The sequence below is a fragment of the Brienomyrus brachyistius genome, chromosome 16 (genome assembly GCF_023856365.1).
Source record: "Brienomyrus brachyistius isolate T26 chromosome 16, BBRACH_0.4, whole genome shotgun sequence".
Classification (NCBI taxonomy): Eukaryota; Metazoa; Chordata; class Actinopteri; order Osteoglossiformes; family Mormyridae; genus Brienomyrus; species Brienomyrus brachyistius.
Genome location: NC_064548.1, coordinates 10984864 through 11004291, shown reverse-complemented (window position 1 = coordinate 11004291; position 19428 = coordinate 10984864). Strand labels below are relative to the sequence as shown.

The 19428-nt window shown below is 38.5% G+C and overlaps 1 protein-coding gene across 1 annotated transcript; it reads right to left on the bottom strand.

The window, feature by feature from the left end:
• Positions 1-3681: 3681 nt before the first annotated feature.
• LOC125710154 (protein FAM171B) lies at positions 3682-19069 on the bottom strand. Its single transcript, XM_048979529.1, has 8 exons — positions 18403-19069; positions 11388-11621; positions 9674-9766; positions 9343-9501; positions 8990-9160; positions 8309-8425; positions 8005-8128; positions 3682-7815 (listed from the first exon to the last, which is right to left on the bottom strand). The coding sequence occupies exons 1-8, from the start codon at positions 18683-18685 to the stop codon at positions 6528-6530; spliced, it is 2469 nt and encodes an 822-aa protein (XP_048835486.1). The 5' UTR covers positions 18686-19069; the 3' UTR covers positions 3682-6527.
• Between the last annotated feature and the right edge of the window lie 359 nt (positions 19070-19428).

Here is a 19428-nt window from a genome sequence, read left to right as displayed (position 1 = left end):
TCCACTTGCCATTCTCACAAATTGCCTCAAGTGCTGTGGAGCCTTTGTCTTTCCTGCTAAATGATGCTTTGTTAAGACTTTTGTGATTTGGAGAAATGCAATGGAAGGATCATTTTATAATAATGTTAAATTGTACACATATTGTGACTGTAAATGCACATGAATTGCTAATTAAATTCCAACCCCCCATAAATTCTATGCAACATTTATTAGAATTATGTATTAGAATGGTGTCACCATATCTTTCAATCCTATTTCACACTGGAAGAGTCTTATTAGAGAGGAAGACATATGGAGTAAGAAAGGGGGGGAGAGAGGAAGAGGCTGCCAGACTGAGTCGTAAATGTCGTTTGTTACTCCATTGTAATGTTTTCCAAAAAAAAAAAAAAACAGCAAGAAAACATAAAGAAGTTTAACAATGAGATGCTTAGAATTTGAATTTCTTTTCAGCAATACACAAGAACCTACTATTGGATTTACGTTTGCATACACTCTAAACGGTTTGTAACTTAAAAAAATCAATCAATACACTTACATTTACAGGATTTGGCTTGGCATCACATCATCAAGTGGCATCACACTTGTGCAGTGATGAGTAGTGAATTCATTTTATTTCATTTTGTAACAAATGAATATTTCACTATTTTGTAACCAATTAATATTTCAATATTTCAGCTCATCTCTGAGTAAATATAAATAAAACCAGGAAAATATATTAGTGTAGATTAGTATGGATAATTTTTTCACAGTGATTTAGAGAATCTCCTGTCACCTACTGTACATAGTCTTCCAGCATTCCATTGATTTTTTTTGTGTACTATACTCCCTGAAATATAAATGACCTCATTACAAGCCCCAGACATCTCCTTAATATATAGAATTTTAAACAGCAGTATAGCAGGGGAATGAATGACAAATTAATTAAGTTAACATTTATCTAACATTGTAATCCAAAACATCATAAAGAAATGGTTGCAATCTATATCTACTTTATGGCATTTGAATCTAACCCTTGTATTATTAGGACAGTGCTCTACGTATTGAGCTAGAGAATCATACAAAGTCAGGGTAGTGATTGTACACTCATTAAGTGATTAAACTGTAATACTGTTTGCGGGTCAATTCCACCTTAATGGTACTGGACTGGATGACAGCTGGAAAGTCAAATACAGGTATGGCTATTACTGTGCCTCTGATTGAGTTGAGAAATAATTTAGGGTGTTGTCTTGCTAGTAATCTTAGGTGAGACTAACGTCATACAGCAAACTCTTCACACTGCAAAGTATAGTATCAGGGGAGATACCAGTTTGAGTGTGACTGTATGTGTGGGTTCCCTGCAATGGGCTGACATCCTGTCTAGGGTGTTCCCATGTCTAGTGCCCTGTGCTCCATGGGAAAGGCTCTGGCTCCCATCCCCCACAAGCCTGTGCTGATAAGTAGTTGAAAGATGGATGGATGATGGGGGGGTAGACATTGTTGGAAGGGAGCCCAATATACATGCCTAGAAAGTCAGGGGTGACCGTGGCAAGAGAGGGGAAAGATCGAGTTTGTGTTCGAGGTCAGGACACTTGCATGGCCTTCGTTAGGTAAAAACAGTGTATCATAGCAACCATGTCACCTTCATGGGTAACTGGGATTGGAGCACGTTGTAAATGGGTGATATATGATGTGCAAACCCCCCCCCCCCCCAACCTACGTCAAAGCTACATACAAAGAGGTATGCTAATGAAAATGATCTCTGTGCTGATGAAATGAAGTACCCTGGCTCTGTAATGGATATCTCTGCACTCAAACAGTTGTTCTGCATTCTTTTTCTAGAAAAACATATAAAAGTAATAGTTAAAGAAATATCAAAGCCTGTTGTAAGTTTGCACATACAGAACATGTTTGTGTACCGATCCACAAACCTTCTTTGAACTGAATCCATCAGCATTTTCTCTGAGCTGCGTTTCTATAAATGTAGTGTGGTCAAGTCCTCCTAAATTGTTTGGTCTACAGATGTTCCATGAATGCCTACTGAGGCATACTTCAGAATGACTTTTTTAATGCTCATTAAAAGAATGAAGGACCACTATAACACTGAAGATTAAAATGAGAGCATGATTTATCAAACAAGCCATGGAGTAAAAGAACACAATGTGTGCAATACATATTTTGAGAAACATGCCGGTATTTGCTTTTCTCTACATTATGAATTAATACCTCTTTATGATTACTTTGTCAACCAGTCAGTGATAATGTCTGTGCCAGTAACTTCCCAAATTTCCCTGCCCAAGACATTGTCCAGTGGCTTATCACATCAGGCTTATATGGATCTCTGCAAAGAAACTGACATAATGCTAGAGAAGGTTCCCACAAAGCCTTGTTTTGTTACATTGTTGGTACATTATCCATTGTATTTTCTATAAAAACAAGTTTTTAATATTCTCCAATTCCTGCCTTGGCATGATAATAACAGCCTGACCCGTTCATGCACATGTCATACATCCACATGCAACCTGCTGTGACCAAGTTCCAATGGAGAACAAAGAATAGAGCGGGCTTAGCCTTTCACATATGTTCTACATTACCTCGGTCTGGTTTTCATTCATTGTCTTATACATAGAGATGAAAGGATTCCGTTTAGAGTATGGTGTTTTAGTCAGAATATTCACTTCATCCGTTAAATGGCTATAAACTTGCTCTCCGAGTGATATCATCTTTATTATGGCAGAACATTTTAGCATCAAAATGCTTACAATATGGACGTGCTCGTTACACACTTGGAGAGCAAAGCCGTGCCTGAAGGCAAGACGGAATAGTCTGGGTAAAAGAAGCTGTTTTTGCAGCTCAGTCAGCACTGAATCACAGAGTAGGTTCCATGCAGATGTGTTTTCCTGTTTGTTTAAATGATCACTTCAATCGTTTTTCAAGGATCTTGAATAATGCACAAACAACAGTCAGTACTGGTCAACCCATTAGGCGACATAGGTGGTCACCCAGAGCGCTATCTTCTGAGGGGGAACCTACTGAGCCAGTCGAGTTCACGTTGTCACAGACAGGGGGCGCCACATGGGACTCGGCTGGTTCTGACAATAATTGGCGGTTCACACTAATAAAATACTCCTCTAACAATGCCAAAAGACACAATTATGAAGTAAAAAAACCAAAGATGTCAGTTTTTTCCTAGGAAACGTTTCTCTTTCGAAAAACACCAGCCTTAGTTCTACAGTACACATCCCACCTATCGGTAACCTCAGCGCAAGGGAATATAGTCTAATAAAGTTATATCTTCAGTTTTATTTTTCCCTGGAAAAATGCTTACCCACTACAACATTGCAGGGGGTTTAAGCCTTAAGCAGAAAAATAATGAATTCCCCATTTGCAGCTGTATTACCGATACGCAGACACTCTTTCAACACTAGCATCCTCTAGTGGTTATTCTGTCTTTGCATCAAATAGCAAACTGCGCAAATCACATTATTTAGCTGTGAAAGTTACATATTTAAAAGACCAATTTGTGCTACATGTTACATACTCTTAGAACACTAAAATGATGTGCAGGATAATGACAATAAAATCTAAATCTTACCTAGAAATCCCTAAATTTCTTCAATATTCAGTATCAGTGTACTGGTGAACTTGATAATAAAATTACAACAGCAACGCAGTTGAAACATAAAACCAGTTAAGTAGAATTGCTTGCATTGCAAAGAAACTTTATTTATAGTAACGCATAGAACATCACAAAAAAGGCAGACAATTTACTTTTAAGTATAAAACACGAAACAAAGAAGACACATAACATAATGTCCATCTAATGGACTTTTGTATTAGACTAAAAACACAAGTTAACAATGGACATGCAGCCATGCACCCAAAGAGACATCAGTTATAACAGTTTTCACATTTGTAGAGAACTAAATATGTCATGTGCTTCAGATTTATGTATCATATGTTAAAATTAGCTATGTAATTATGGGGATACTCCCCCTTAAAAGTTTTGCCCCCCCAAGCAAAAAAAATAAGTAAAGAGTGATAAAAAATTGTTTCAATAACCAGCAAGTAATTAATACCACATTACTTTAAAAGGTTCATAAAAACTCTTTGATATTGAGGGGGAAAAGGGCGGTATTGATTACAACTTGACAATTATCTGCAAATCAGCATTAATAAGACATTTGTTTATTTTTATGATTTAGCTAATTATTTTAAATCTACATTGACTGAGATTTTTTTCTGCATATATTATGTATTAGTTAACAGTGACATTACTGCATTTTTTGTCCCAGTCCAGTTTAATTTAATACTTTGATTTAGATATGTATTGCCAGACCAGGATAAGCAATTTGGCAAAAATGTAATAAGGAATATTTATCACTATTATACAGAATATTACATTTTGCCATGTTTTAACACCTGGAATGATTAGGCTCAAACTATTGCCATTCATTTAAAAGGAAAAAAATGTAAAACACCTCAATGCTTTTACATGAAACAGTACTAAGTGCATACGAATTCCTGTTTTACTTACATAAAAATGACATGTATTTTCAGGCTTTTCCAAAATTCGATGACAGTGAAGGCATTTGATGGGGCTGCAATTTCTGTAACATTTATAACAAATAATGACAATCAAAAGTGCTGTTTAGAGACATTGGGTTGGTGACCAGTTAAACCAGTATGGTTGCACTGAAACGCAGAACCACCAACAGATCATCAATTTGGGTTCAATAAAACAAACGCAGACTGACACAAAACGTACTCCATAAAAATGTCTGTCCAAATGAAATTATGTCTGACTATTGTAAATTAACGACTTGTTAATTTAGATATACTGCAGAGAAACATATTTGATACAAACATGGGAAACTTAAAAGCCATTTTTAAACAGTCTGTGCTCATATCAGCTTTAACTGTAAACATTAAACCAAAGATGTACACATTAGTCATCACAACAATGCTAAAACTGCTAAAATTAAATGCATGTCTGACTATTCAGTCTTTTAGAAACATGTGCTGTAAAATTAGCAATGAGAAAATATGTCGCCTTCATATGTACATTTCCATTTTTTTTAACTAGTATACCTATGATTCGTATTCCTCATTTCAAATACTTTGTTCAGAAACAACAAATACATTTCCCATTTCAGACCAGTGTGCCTTTTTATACACTGAATTTACAGGGCATAAACAACTCTTCATACTGAAATGGTAACATATAGTGAGATTCGTGAAAGATGTGTGGTTTTTTGTTAGGTTTGTGTTTCAAACACAATCATCAAACTTAGGATTCTACTTGTACTATTGTGTGTAATTTTCATTCTTCACTATGAATACTCTGTCACTGTGACCTTGTTCACAATATATAGAATATCTATACAATGTCACCAGCTTCAATAGATGAGAAGTAGAATATAAATTATATGCTGTGTATTGTACATTACAGCCACAAAGATTTAAAAATCAATCCCTTGAGCCCTTCCAACGTTATGCAATGAAAAATGTCTTGTTACTGCGTGGCAAAACTTTAAGATGAAACTACAAACACTGCAGCACTTCATTATTTTCTTTGTGTCCAGCCCCCCTGTTTCACACTGTCCCATATTCTGCAGTATAAGTACTGTGGAAATCCTCCCCTTGTCTCTCACTGTCTGTATGTGGCCCTGGGGTCCTGTGGGAACGTTATTTCGTCCCACTGTGTACATGGATGGCATGATAATAAAGTTCACTTTATCATTTACGTTACTGTTATTTAGCGACATGCTCTTTCCAACCATTATACAATGACAGTTAGAGGAAAATTGTCAAAGCTGCACACAAACACTCCACTTTTGTAACAGAGGACCTGGGTTCCTGTAAAGTCTATACTTCTTTCAGTTCTACTCCTTAAGCATATACAATTTGTTCATTGGTTCATAGAATCATATCATCTACCATGCATAGATGTCTTGCTATAGCTTTCAAACAACATTTTCTCAACCATGTCAGTATTTCTCTCAACACTGTTCATAGAAATTTGAGTGGGGAAGAAGAGATGAGTGTGAACAACCAAGTTTTGAGCAAGTTCGGAAAATCAGAAGAGCACATTTACTTTATTTGTGCTTTATTCCCAAAGGTTGTGTGAATTGTTTTCCTTCCACCTCCCACCCCACAACAAAAAAAACCAAGCTCACACCATACTGAAAGTTGTCTTCTGCTTTCTCTCCTCCCCAGTGGTCTCCTTAACCCACCACCACTCTCATCCTCCAATTAACTCTCTGTTTCTTCTTCAGTGTAATATGGCTCTGTGTCACCCTACCTGGATGAAGTGTGAAGCGAGAATCATAACACTACAGACCTTATGCACTATGTACAATTTGCACAGTAAAGCTAATGTTCAAGGTGACCAAAAAACACTTTATTAGCCAGGCTGGTCAGTGAATTTTTGCAACAAGGTCAAACTGTTGTCTATCGATCATCTTTGCCAAAGTAAATTTCCAGTTACCAGAAACATTATTATACACTCTGTTTGTCACCCATTTAAAAACAGATTAAATTAAATGGCATTAGTTTAGTTTCATCAGTGGCTTCTCTTCTCGAAGGTGCCATGTAGCTTTTTGTTTGTCTACTTTGCTGCGGTCTCTGACCTTCCTTAGGCGACGTGGCGGAGGGGATGAGCGGGACTCGCTGTCCTCCTGGGTGCTGGAAGTGTCCGCACCATCTCTCTCCTCTGGGATGTTAGGAATGCTCCCACTTCCACTGTCCAGGATATTCCTCAAGGTGACATCCTCGGGGGTGCAGGCTGCGGTGTTCCCGCTCTCGCTGCTGCTCAAATCCAGGTCCTCCGCATACAGGGCCTTACTGTGGGGCATGCTCTTCACAAAGGTCTTCTCCCTCTCGAGTCTCTTGCTTGAATGGTGTTCATTCATGTCCACCCCGGAGTCCAAGCTGGTGTCATTGCTGTCAGTTGGCCTGTGCCTCTTCTGCAGGTCAATAATAGAGTGGCGCACCTGGGCAGCAGGCTTGCCCTCCAGTGAGACGAACCAGGCCCTAGGATGCTGAGAGGGTTTGCCTTTTGAAAGCTTAAGCAAGGTCTGCTCTGAAATGCCCTGAATCTCGCTACACAAAGGGCCCATCTGCACAGCTTCGTTCAGGGTACCCGGGACAGACACAGACTCCAAAAGGTTGTTGTATCGCCCCCATGCTCCTGGGTTGGAAGCAGAACTCTGGGGACCCTCCAGGACCTGCTGCTCCTCATTAGCCTGGTGTTGAAGATGGGAGAGCATAGAGATCTTGGGCAGAGTCTGGGTAAAGCTGTCTTTACTCGTTGGCTCAGTCTCGTTAGCCATTTGGCTTTTCCGGGGAAGGGTGGCTGACTTGCAGCCAGCTAGCTGTTCAGAGGACTGAAAGAGCTCAGGTGCCTGAAGAATGGCCACTGGCTGGTTGTAAATATGAACCAGTCTATCAGTAAAAAACACATTCTCATTCAGGCCGAGTTGCACGACCTTCTTTTCTGCCATTTCCTTCGGCCGTACTGCCTCACGGCTGTTGATGTAAATAGGAGATTGGTGGGACCTGATGAACTCAGGACCTTTGTTTCCTACTTTGGTAGACTGGAGCCCCACATCCTCCACATAAATATTGAATTTGCCCAGTGGCCGAGAAGGACCATACTCTTCTCTTCGGCCACCACTAGTGGACGCCACTGAGTAGGATCTGTCATCATGGTGGGTAGAATCTTTGAAGGATATTTCCCTGCTCCCATTGTTGTTAGTAGACGTGGTCTGGTCTTTCTTCAAAGCCACCATTTTGGTGACATTTACTCTTTTATTTTCTGGTTCACACGCACACACCCTGCAGATGAGATTGAGCATCGTTTAATCTATGTGGAACTAGATTTTGTATTTTATACATATGAGATAAGGACACTAAACAAAAATGTCAAATTGTGAAGATTATAAATGAGATTTTGTCTCAAAATGCACATTTACTCCTGATTCAAGAATCATGCTAATAAACAAAAGTTGCAAAACAATGTCTTACCTACAATAACATAACAGCACAGTTACAAATCCAAAAACAATAATTAGAGTTCCTCCCAGGATTGCCATGAGAAGGTACGTATGGTATGAGATGAAGTCCAGAGAAGTTGCATGTCCCATGTAACCTAGATTTGCACAAACAGAAATCTGGTTACCGGTCTGGAATTCTGGGCTTTTGCATGACAGCAAATGAATAAACAGATAGATAAACAAACAAACAAACAAATTAAAACATCACACACTTAACACAACAGCCTTGTACAGACAAACAAAATGCAGCCTAAAGCTTTGCAATAACATCCTACCCCTGGATGTAGGTAAGGGTGCAGCAATCCAGTATCCTAGATGAGGTGCGATATATGTCCAAACCAGACCATCCTCCTCCATTTTCACCATTCCAAGACCCTGATTCACCCAGGCACCTGAAAAGGAAATATTTTACAGACTATGCACATGCCTGGAGATTTCATTACATAAAGACATGAAAATATGTTAGGGCTGCATAAAGCCCATCCCAGGGCACAAGGCTAAGGTCTACCCTGGACAGGATGTCATAGCAGGGAACACACAGACAGACACACTATGGCTAATTAAGAGAGGACAATTAGCCTAACTGCATGTCTTTGGACAGCAGGAGGAAAGTGGACAGTCCAGAGAAAACCTGTGTGACACGATAAAAACACGAACCCCCAACCCCCCCCCACCCCCACCCCCCAACCCGGGAAGCATGAGGCGGTAATGCTACCCACTAAGATGTGCCTATTATAAAATTCAAAATTAGCTAAATATATTAATTTTTTTACCCTGAAAAATTCAAGACAAATACCACGCTTGAAACACCGTACCAAACGAACACGGAGCAAAACAGACTTATTCTTTGCACACATTTTGGATACTAATGCCCATTTATCTGTATCACTAATTACTATATTTAATAACAATGCTAATGCATGAGTCACCCCAAAAAGATCTTGTAATGAACCCACCAATCTTCATATCAAATGTCCAGGCTGGTATAGCATCTGAAGCACGCAGACCAGAATTTTCTGCCAGGGGCAATGTGATCTGGATTGGCCCGGTTACATGGACCTCCTTTCCATAAGATAGGAGCTGGACACTCACTGCTGCCACTGGACTGAGCTCAATGTTCCGGAAACCTGCGTGATCAACAGTACATCATGGTGTGAAGCACTACAGCTGAACAAGTATCTGCGAAGCACCAGAGATATTTTAAGTCAATCAGTTTGGCGTCAGAGATGGATTTGTAGTCAGTATCGCTTTCAATACATATCCACGGGCAGTCCACTCTCCGTTATCACCCAGCTACACCTGTGCTCACCGGACTTGTTGATAAGAACGCCCACAATGTATAAGAAACAATCCTTCTCGGAAGGAAGCTGAGGTACTGTCAAGTAGGCAGTGATGGAGGAGACGTTTCTGCTCTCCGACAGCTTCAGCAGGTTCTTGGGAAACTGCACACTTGGTTGAGTCAGTGCGTCTAAAATATACACAGATACACATCTTACTGTACAAGGGAAACAAAGTAACAGGTTTTATTTTTATATATTAACACTGTATGTAACGGAAGGCGTAGTATTGTTCATCCTATACAAAAAGCCTCTGCTGCCTAAAAAACCGGAATGAATTTGTCACGATATGACTTCACATACCAGATATCTGTCCAGTTATCATAACAGAATCCTCAAAAAGCCAAATGTTTCCTTGGTTTTGAGGGAACATTGAAAGTGTCACAGAGGAGAAAACTGTAAAGGAAAAAATATAATTAACAGGATCATAGAAAATAATTTAACTACATTTACATTTATTTTTCTCTCATAAATAATAGTAAGTCCCTTTTAAGGAATATGAACATTTATAATTTATTGGGGAACATGCATATGTAAAGAATATATAGTACGTATCCATAGATGTTTGTATTCATATCTTTGGCCATTCATTTGTATGGGCAAAACCCTGATCCCAGTTATGACAACCTTAACCCCCACCCGGCCTTAACCTTAGCTATAAGTAACCAAACAAAATACAAGGGGTTTTAGTTGATTGCAGTCACAGATTTTTATAAACCCGACCAAAAAATGCTCCCCAGAATGTAACATATACATAACTCACACACAAACACACACTCACATATACATATATTCTGGGTCTATATACAGTTTACACACATACACTCTGTATGTGTGTGTGAGGGTGTGCGTGTGTGTGTATGTGTGTGTGTGTATATATATATATATATATATATATATGACATACAATATCAGGGATGGTAATTTTATACCTCAGCGTAAAAGTGCATGATGGCACAGCACTGATTTTAAAAGTGTACAGCAGAGACAATTTGGAATGACCTCAGGATGCATCATTTTTAGCATCTTTGCATCGGTAATATATTAATATATTATTATTAATAGAAGGCCTATGCCTTTATTATTCAGAAATGCAACGGATAATTAATGACCAGTCATTTTATATTTAGATTGATTCCCCCTCTGTAAACTGTTTCTGCATTTGTACCAACTGACTTGGAAAGCATCATATTCTTTTGTATTACATCTTATTGCATTTAGTCAAATTGTGTTAAATCAAACTGTGTCAAATCGCACTGCATGGCAATAGGGGTGAATCACATTAGTTGTTGCTTTATATGTATCTGCAATGTACTGGATCACTGGCAACGCATCAAAGTGTGGATGTGTGTATACACACACACACACACACACACACACACACACACACAAATTGTATTTGTTTATAGTGGCAACTGCATGCAGTTCTTGGTGCCACTAGGGGGCAGCCTTGTGTCAGAGTATTGCCAATGTGTCCAAGACTAAACAAGGGAGGTGCCTCTGAATTACACCATGGCCTGTCGAGACAGACACTTCTATCCCTGCAGAGCAAAGCACAGCTAGACAAAGGCCAAACTGAATGTGGGCTAATGCTAACTGCAGGCTCCTCCCACGCAAACATGACATATACTGCAGGCATTACTCTGAATAAAACCACCCAGTTGTCACAAGATGGCAAAATAGTCCCTTTGCATTTCAAATAATATTTCTCTTATTTAGTCTTCAATTTAGAAGGTAATGAAAGAAAATGTATATTACATACGATTAAATATGAAATCCTTTACTAAAGGCTATTCTTGTTAATTATTTCACAGCAGTGGTTGAATTTCCTTCCCTTGCTTTTATCATGCTCACTTGCAAGGCAAAGCACAAATTCAGATATCAAGCAGTTTTATGGACGTTTAAAAAAATACGATATATCAACATCGCCCAGACATTACATACTGCAGTTTCATGCCGTATGTATTGCTATGCAAAGCAGCTATGTGGATGCAGGGATGGGTGTAGATGCACTCACTTGGCATTTTGCTGGTTTTCCAAGGCAGTGGCGTGAGGGTGTACGCGTCCATGCTGGCTACGATGGTAAGTGTCAGGCCCATTTGATAGGGCACTTTAAGCAGGACGGCCCCATTCTCTGCTGTGAGGGCAAAGTTGGTCCGTGTGTAATTCACAAACACTTCCACAGAAACCTTGCTCAGGAACTGTTGGCTGTTGCCATCCCTCACTTGTACCTTTAAGGTAAAGGTGGAATCTGCCAAATAACAGAAGGAAGTGAGAATGTAACGATTGCTGAATTGTTGCAACTGTGATCCTAGACTGTATAATAGCCTCATTGCAAAGCTTAGATAAGTATTTCTTTAAAATATGTACATCATAAGAATTATACTAGCTAGCATGGCTTTATTTCCTACAGCATTCTAATCGATGGAAAATATAATGACAGGCCGTTGTAGTAGTCAGTTCCGTACTGACAAAAAGACAAACTTTGTCTGCAGCAGATGTGAAATACTTGTTTAAAAGTCCTGCTTTTAGACCAGAATTCTGCAGTCTTAACATGAGTGACTCCCAGAGACTGAAATAACAAATACCTAATCTCTGGTCAACTGGTAAAAATATAACCTCATACTTCACTGAACAACATCAACTGCCAGACCATCTGCCGCATTTTTTTACATTGCATTAGTTTAGCACAAAATGACACATTTTCTACAATCTATTCAGCACATTCCAAAGATAAAACCGTCAGCATTCGATTTTGCTCTAATGCCTAATGGTAGCGTTGTCTGCTAATAGTGCACTTTAGTTATCTTGTACCTGTCTAAGTATCCTGTCTTGGAAGAAACCCATATATATAAGGAAAGAAGCAGACAGAAAGCCCTTATGTTACGAAATCTCCTCCAAAGCACTGATGCGCTTCTATCAGTTTCCATTATTATTCAGCTGTATATTATATGGTGTGAGGAAGCATCACTTAGCACCACCAGCCATTCGTGATGCACTGCATGGGAACAGAGGCCTACTCAAAAGGAAGATTACCAGTACGTTTTGAAGGCAATGTACCTTCTCCACACACCTCAGGAATGTGCATTCATTCAGAGACAATTAATGCTGAAAATAGCCAAGGGCTTATCCTGGATTCCAGAGTAATATGAGCCAGAAGAAGCATGTGAAGGATACAAGACATGCATAAACTGATAAAGCAAAAAATGCTTCATTGAACTGGGAGTAATATATATATACAGTATATAAAATTCTGAATAAAATATGGTTTCAACATCTGAGCTGTAAATAGAATAAACCATTGTAGCAAAAACAAAGAAGAGAAACACAGAATACGTAAGAATATGACAGGTCTGTATTTATCAATTAATTAAATTTCTCTGACCAGAGGAAACTGGAGGGTTCTAGAACATTTCCCGACACAACAGTATTATAGGTAACACGCAAATACTTCCCCAATATAACCAGCTGGAAGATAGATGGATGGACAGAAGATGGACTGATGGATTTCAGATGTTTCAAACCCTATAAATGTATCAGAACCCTATATTGACAATTGACTGCATTGATTATGCTTCTATTATAATATTCAGACACCATCAGGCATATCACGCTGATTTTTGGGCAATTCACTTCAACCACTATAATAGCACTACAATATAATGGCATTTTAGACGACTGGGTCAGGAATTACCTAGCCCAGTTTACGGAAGAGTTGTGTTAACATGACTTCAGTTGTTGCATAAAATACCATACAGAATGGAGGTCAACAAAGAATATAGTTGCCAGATTACTGGTAAGTTTGACAGTCTGCTTTATTTATGAAAATTTGCACTTTCTAAAAAAGACATTTTTGTACGACATAATCCGATGCAAAGCTCCTTAAGTGTGTCATCAATTGCTGCTGAGTCAGCTGAACTGCAAGGCCGGATTAATTGAACTGCTGGCTTAGCACTTTATCAGGTTTCTGTTATCATTAGTGAAGAGATCATATTCTAATAATATATGCATCTCTGTTCTGGTAATACAGACCCTTGCCTTCCTTAGGCGCAATTAATTGTTTTATTATCTGCTACAATGTACCACAATGAAATGCAATGCTCCTCATACTTCAGGAGGTGACATAATATTTATGAGTCTAGTTTATGACCTCGGTCTACTTATTTTTGTGGGAGTCTCATTCTACACTTACGCAAAGCGCCAAGCTTTTGCTCTATACAGTCATAGAAAGTTCATTATTCATTCCCTATTGTGGTGTTACTGAAGATAAAGAAGACTCTTATTCATATACAAAGGGAATCATTTGTAATCCTGGGCATATTTCACTCTAGCCACCTCTGCTAGCTGAGCGTTTGAAGCAGATACCCCAGGGAGCACATGTAAATTGTAACCTTTCCCTCTCCTGTAAGTTGCTTTGAATTTAAGTAGGAGATAAATTAATAAATGTACTTATTTATCTTTTTCCAAGAGACTCTGATGCACACCTGATGACAAAATGTACCATTTCACTGGGAAATGCATTCATCCATAATGTTAAACTGTATAGCCAGAATGCAGCGCGAAAATCTTATTTTTGGATGCTAATATCTATAAAATTATGCAATGTGGGACAAAAATACAGGGAACTGCTCCAGAAGCTCATTGGTTTCCAGAGCAAACCCCATGTGTCCTATTCCTCTGGTATCCGTACAAAACCACTATCAATGACTACAATGGCAAGTGAAGGTTCCTCCAGCTATACCGTCCAGGCTCAGTGAGTAATAAAGTAAACTAATCAGATCTTGAATGAAATAAAATTTGGCCATGTAGCCCTTCAACAACAGAAAGATATCAGAACATCCATATCTGAGAAAAATATGTAAAAAGCAATCAGAAAGGGGGAATGACTCCTTCATGCTTACAGATTATATTTCACTTTAAAGACAGCAGCTATTCTGAAACTGTGCACTGGCAGGCAACAAAAACCGTGAAATCTCAGCACCAAACTTACTCCAACCAGCACAGGCATCTGAAAATTTCAGCTTTGGCAGCTACAGACAAATCAAGAAAGTAGGTAACAATATCCTGCCTAAGGACAGACAAAATGTATTCGTGTTGGATAAAGGCTGACAAAATTACAAGTTAATGTCACAGATTAGAACAATAATTAAATATACAGCACATTTAAGAGCTCCGAGGGACTTTCATGCTTGACATTCAATGAAAAAGGTGAAAATCCGCATATTAAGTAGGAGGATTATGGGAGAAAGAAGCCTAACAATGATGAAAACAACCCCAGTGGTTGTACTTGGGAAAAAACAGATCCTTCTATACTTGTGTAACCATCTGTGTTGCATTCAATGATCTAGAAAGCAGAAACAGAAACTTCCCCTGAATACTAAATAAATTATAACCACTGCCGCGAACAGTAATACGATACCAATTCCATAACCAAAACTACAATAAACAAATAGGGAGATTTTGACTGGTAAGAGGATGTTTTGATATCTGTGGATTGTGGGATCAATTTAATAACATTCACAGAATTACAGAAGCAAATTCCATATGCTTCAGATGAAATGTATCCTTTTGTACAATGTAAGATGATTGCTTATATCTTGATTTTAATTTAACATCCTTAAACTGTGGTTAATGATTACTGACATGCACAGTAGATTTTAGGCCATTTCTGTCACAGAAATGGCTCATCCTTCAAGTCAAACCAGTGACACGTTACATGACACACAGCTCATAAAATATCTGGGGTGTAAATGCTCCGGAGAGGAATCAGCAGCTGAAGACGCTGGTACTTGTCATCGCTCTTAGACTCTTATGATAATAATTATGAGAATACCGTTAACCTCTAATTGCATTTACCCTGCAAAGAAATACTGAATAAATAAGAAAGTATGACTTCCTGATATGAATTAGGGATAAATGCACTTAGCATTAATCACTAAATATAGCCTATTCCACCAGCACAATGTCGGGGCAAAAGCCCAGAACCGAAACTCAGAGGACAAAGTAATTTACCAATATTGCTGATCAGTCTTGACATTTGAAACCAATCAATGGTCCTGGCTGTAAATCAAGCAGGCGTACACTATGATTGTAATTATTTGTTTATGTAGTTATAAGTTATGTACTTCTCTCCCCTTTAGAATAAAATATTAAAAACCTCCCCGTACATATTTAACCAACTCAATAGAGACCTACAGCAGCACTGAATTCACCAAGCCTTTAAAGCACTTAATCAGAATTGACTACTCACTGAAAATATGGTTATAACTAGCTGTGTCAGACGGCCGTTACTCAACCGAAACGAGCCCTTTTTGTTTGCTGCTATTGACTTGGGCTCGTAGAATAGTATCATACATTTACTTCATTTAGGAGCTAATTTTGTCCAAAGTGACATACAAGCAAATAACAAATGACAGAAATAGAGCTGAGAAGTTTACTGTAGGTGGTTCTAGACGCTGTTTAGGGAGGCTTTCTTCAGGGGTTGATCCCCCCTAAGGGTCAAATCCTAGAATCGCTCCTAGAGTCAAGTACGCATAAGTGTAGCTAGGCTGAGCTTTGAATGATCATCCAAACATAACTGTAAGCAGTACTGGAGCAAGAGCTACACAACACCTACCAAAGCAAGAACCCAATAAGACAACTATTCCAATGAGCAAAGTATAGAAATTCTAAAGTGACTTTTTAAGACTGCTGTACACTATACTCTGGAATAGATGCCCAAATTTCTCTAGTGAACAGGTGGTTTGAAAGACTGGCACAGGTGGGGGTTGGCTTGACAGGTGTCAGCAAGCTTCTGTTGGTGATTAATTTAAGCCAAAAAATGTCTCTGTAGGTTTCCGTAGCAACAGTAACAACACCTTTTATTAAAACCATTGGGACCACAGGCTAAATTATGCTGATACAAAACAAGAGTTTTTATATCTCACAGGTATTTATAGTGTTGTCGCGCAACCAAAATAGAAATCCACATAATTTATGACATCACTCTGAGTATAACTGTAACACGATAGCTTCCTAGGCAAGCACGAGCAAACTGCGGCGGAGCAATCTGGAAAGGAAGAAACCGTGGAAATGTGTGACAGGTGATCAATAATCAACATCTCTCAGTCACTTGTGGGATTATGTCACTACAGAATTGAGCACTTAAAACGGCCTTGAATGCCACAGACGGATTATGTCCAAGGTCCCACCCTATTGTAGAAAGAAGGTTTTCTCGTGCTCCCTTTGTCAGTGACAGCTTAATAACATTGGAGACAATACAGAAAGCTTAATGCAGAAGTGTTCATGTTGTGTAAAATAATTTCTTTATTATTATTTTTCTCATTACTGTGAGAGAAAAATAACCCATTTCTGCAAGGCAGGAAACACTCTGAAATAATCATTTAAGAGGAATGTAGCAACGAGATAAAAGCATCAACACTTCTCCGAAGTAGACCACATTCCAGCTCCGTGAGTTTCTCAAGCGCATTGTCTCTCGTGACATACGGATACAGAGTGTTACGTGAAATTTGTCAAACCACCAACAAGCACTAGAACACTATGAATTTCTGGGGCTATATACACACAGACTCTATATCTGACACACTTCAGATAATCTGGGTTAGAAGCAGTTAGAAAAACTTGGAGGTTAGTATTTCCTACATTTATTTTTATACACACATTACATACACACAATTTTTATGCAGCTTTCCACACACTTTTCAGAGCAGCTGATTTTGGTGAACAGGGTGTTTCTTTCCTTGCCCTAGAGCTACTTAATGTTAGGTTTTTTTTTAGTCAAATGACTTATTTTCAGTCACAAGCATCCGATGAGGTCACAATGTACTCCATACTGAATGCAGCTGCACCTGACCGTTGTTAGACTAACTTGCCCATATTTAGGTGTAACTACTTGCGAGTTGGAAAGCACTCTGGCCTTGATAGGTGCTAAATTTCACAATGACTGAAACAGAATTACCTTTACAGGGCATGAAGGAGTATCATTTCCGCTGATTGGGAGTTACACATTATCAATAAAAGTCACCCAAAAATCAGTCTAATTTGTCAAAGTATAAAACACTAACCCAGACAAACACACCAAGACCCTACATTTATTTTTTTAATTTTGTCAGAAAAAGTATAACACTTAACATAAAACAAAGCTGGACAACATAAAAGCATTTTCATTACATATGTAGTAATATAATTGATTCCAGCCATAATGTTTAGGTAATGTCACTTTCACATACAATTTAAAATTTAAAAATTAAAGTAAATTTTATTACTACTGGTATTTACTTTTTAACATTTGCCCAGATAAAATCCTAAGTTTTCAACTATATGAAAATATAAGTAAATAAAAAAAATTTTACATCACTAACATGCTGCTCAAATGCAAGGCCTATACGAAGTGGTATTGGGATAAATATATACAGAAAATTAATCGAGTCATCCAAAATGTCCCACAAAGTTTCACACAGTGATAAACAGCTGGTAGTTAGCTGTACATGACACAGACCGATGTAATTCTTGTTTACAGATACAGCGATGTATAATGAAAAGCTATGAGGATGTCAGGTCAGTTTTAAATAGGATGGAGGGGACGCATCAAATACACCGGGACACCTGCCAGTGTTGACATCACAATATAAAACACAAAACGGATCTTTCTTTATATTTAAGATGACACTATATAATACCATATGGAAACGGAAATTATCGTAGCAATACTATGTTGCATTGATCGACGACACAGTTTGCCTAATTAAATCCGCAGTAGACACAAGACTACAATCTATATTCCTTTATCCATGTTAATTGCGCCAATAATATAATTTAAAATATTTTTTTTCCATTGTAGTAATAATTATCTTTCTATTTTCTGGGATTGTAGTCGCCTTGGAATGTAAACAATAATTTTATGATGTTCAAGCCAAGACGAGGTCTAATTTTGCATCATATCTATCTATCTATCTATTATTATTATTATTATTATTATTACCCCGCCTCCAAAATGCTTTCGTTTAAAGGCACCTAATCCAGCAGCAGGTTACCTGATGCGGCCGGCGGAGCCCTCTGAACCTCATGCTGGAGCGGCTTCAGCCGTCGCTGGGCGGCGGAGCCCCCCCGTCCGATGATGCCGGCCTCGGCCCGGAGAGCAGCGACCCGGCCGCCCTCTACCTTCTTCATCAGCCCATCCTCAGAGAAAATCACCAGCGCTGACAGTAGCAGGTAAGCGGGGAGCAGAGACATGGCGAAGGATAGCAGACAAACCGCGACATAACTGCAGAAGTAAAACGGCGCTGGAAGAACCCAGTTGCACCCCGTCCTCCTCATGGGTACGCCATGGCTGCAGAGTGATGCTACAGCACGATCCCGTGTGTGCGCGACGTACAACGATGTAAAGGGCACAATTTAGTATTAAAAACACGAACACCTCCAAGCATAGTCGAATAAATAAATAAATAGAAAGGCGTGACGCAGAATCCATCTCACTTCTGCCACCTGGCGGTCAATACGCACTAAATCAGGAGGCAAAAGCCATGAAAAAAACATCATCTACTCCATATACATCACATCAACATGAAATTTACATTTTTCACTGTTTGCCCTTATTTAATATAAAAATCAACTTGTGTTTCCCGTGTTCTACAAATACTAATACGTAGCTATCAATTAGCATTGAAAATTCACCATTTTAATCTTACATATGTAGTATATATTATATATTATAGCATATGTAAATATACCTGATTTAACACTAATTAAATCAAAGTTTTAAGGACGTTTTTGGGAGCATAACTTCAAGGCAATGGTTATATATAATACAGTGACGCGGTAAGGAATTTACATTACAAAACATCCTGGAATATTTATGCGGTAGTCTGATTAATAAAATTGGGCAAAATCAACTTAAAGTACTGGGAACCCATTTAGTTCTATTTGTATTCTCTTAATGTAAAATAAATATTTAATTTAACATTACAAACGTAAACCGAAGGTAGAAAGCATTAATGATTAGCGCTGGATACATACCAAATCAAGACAAATAGACTGCCATCTCGTGGATTCAAAGCTGA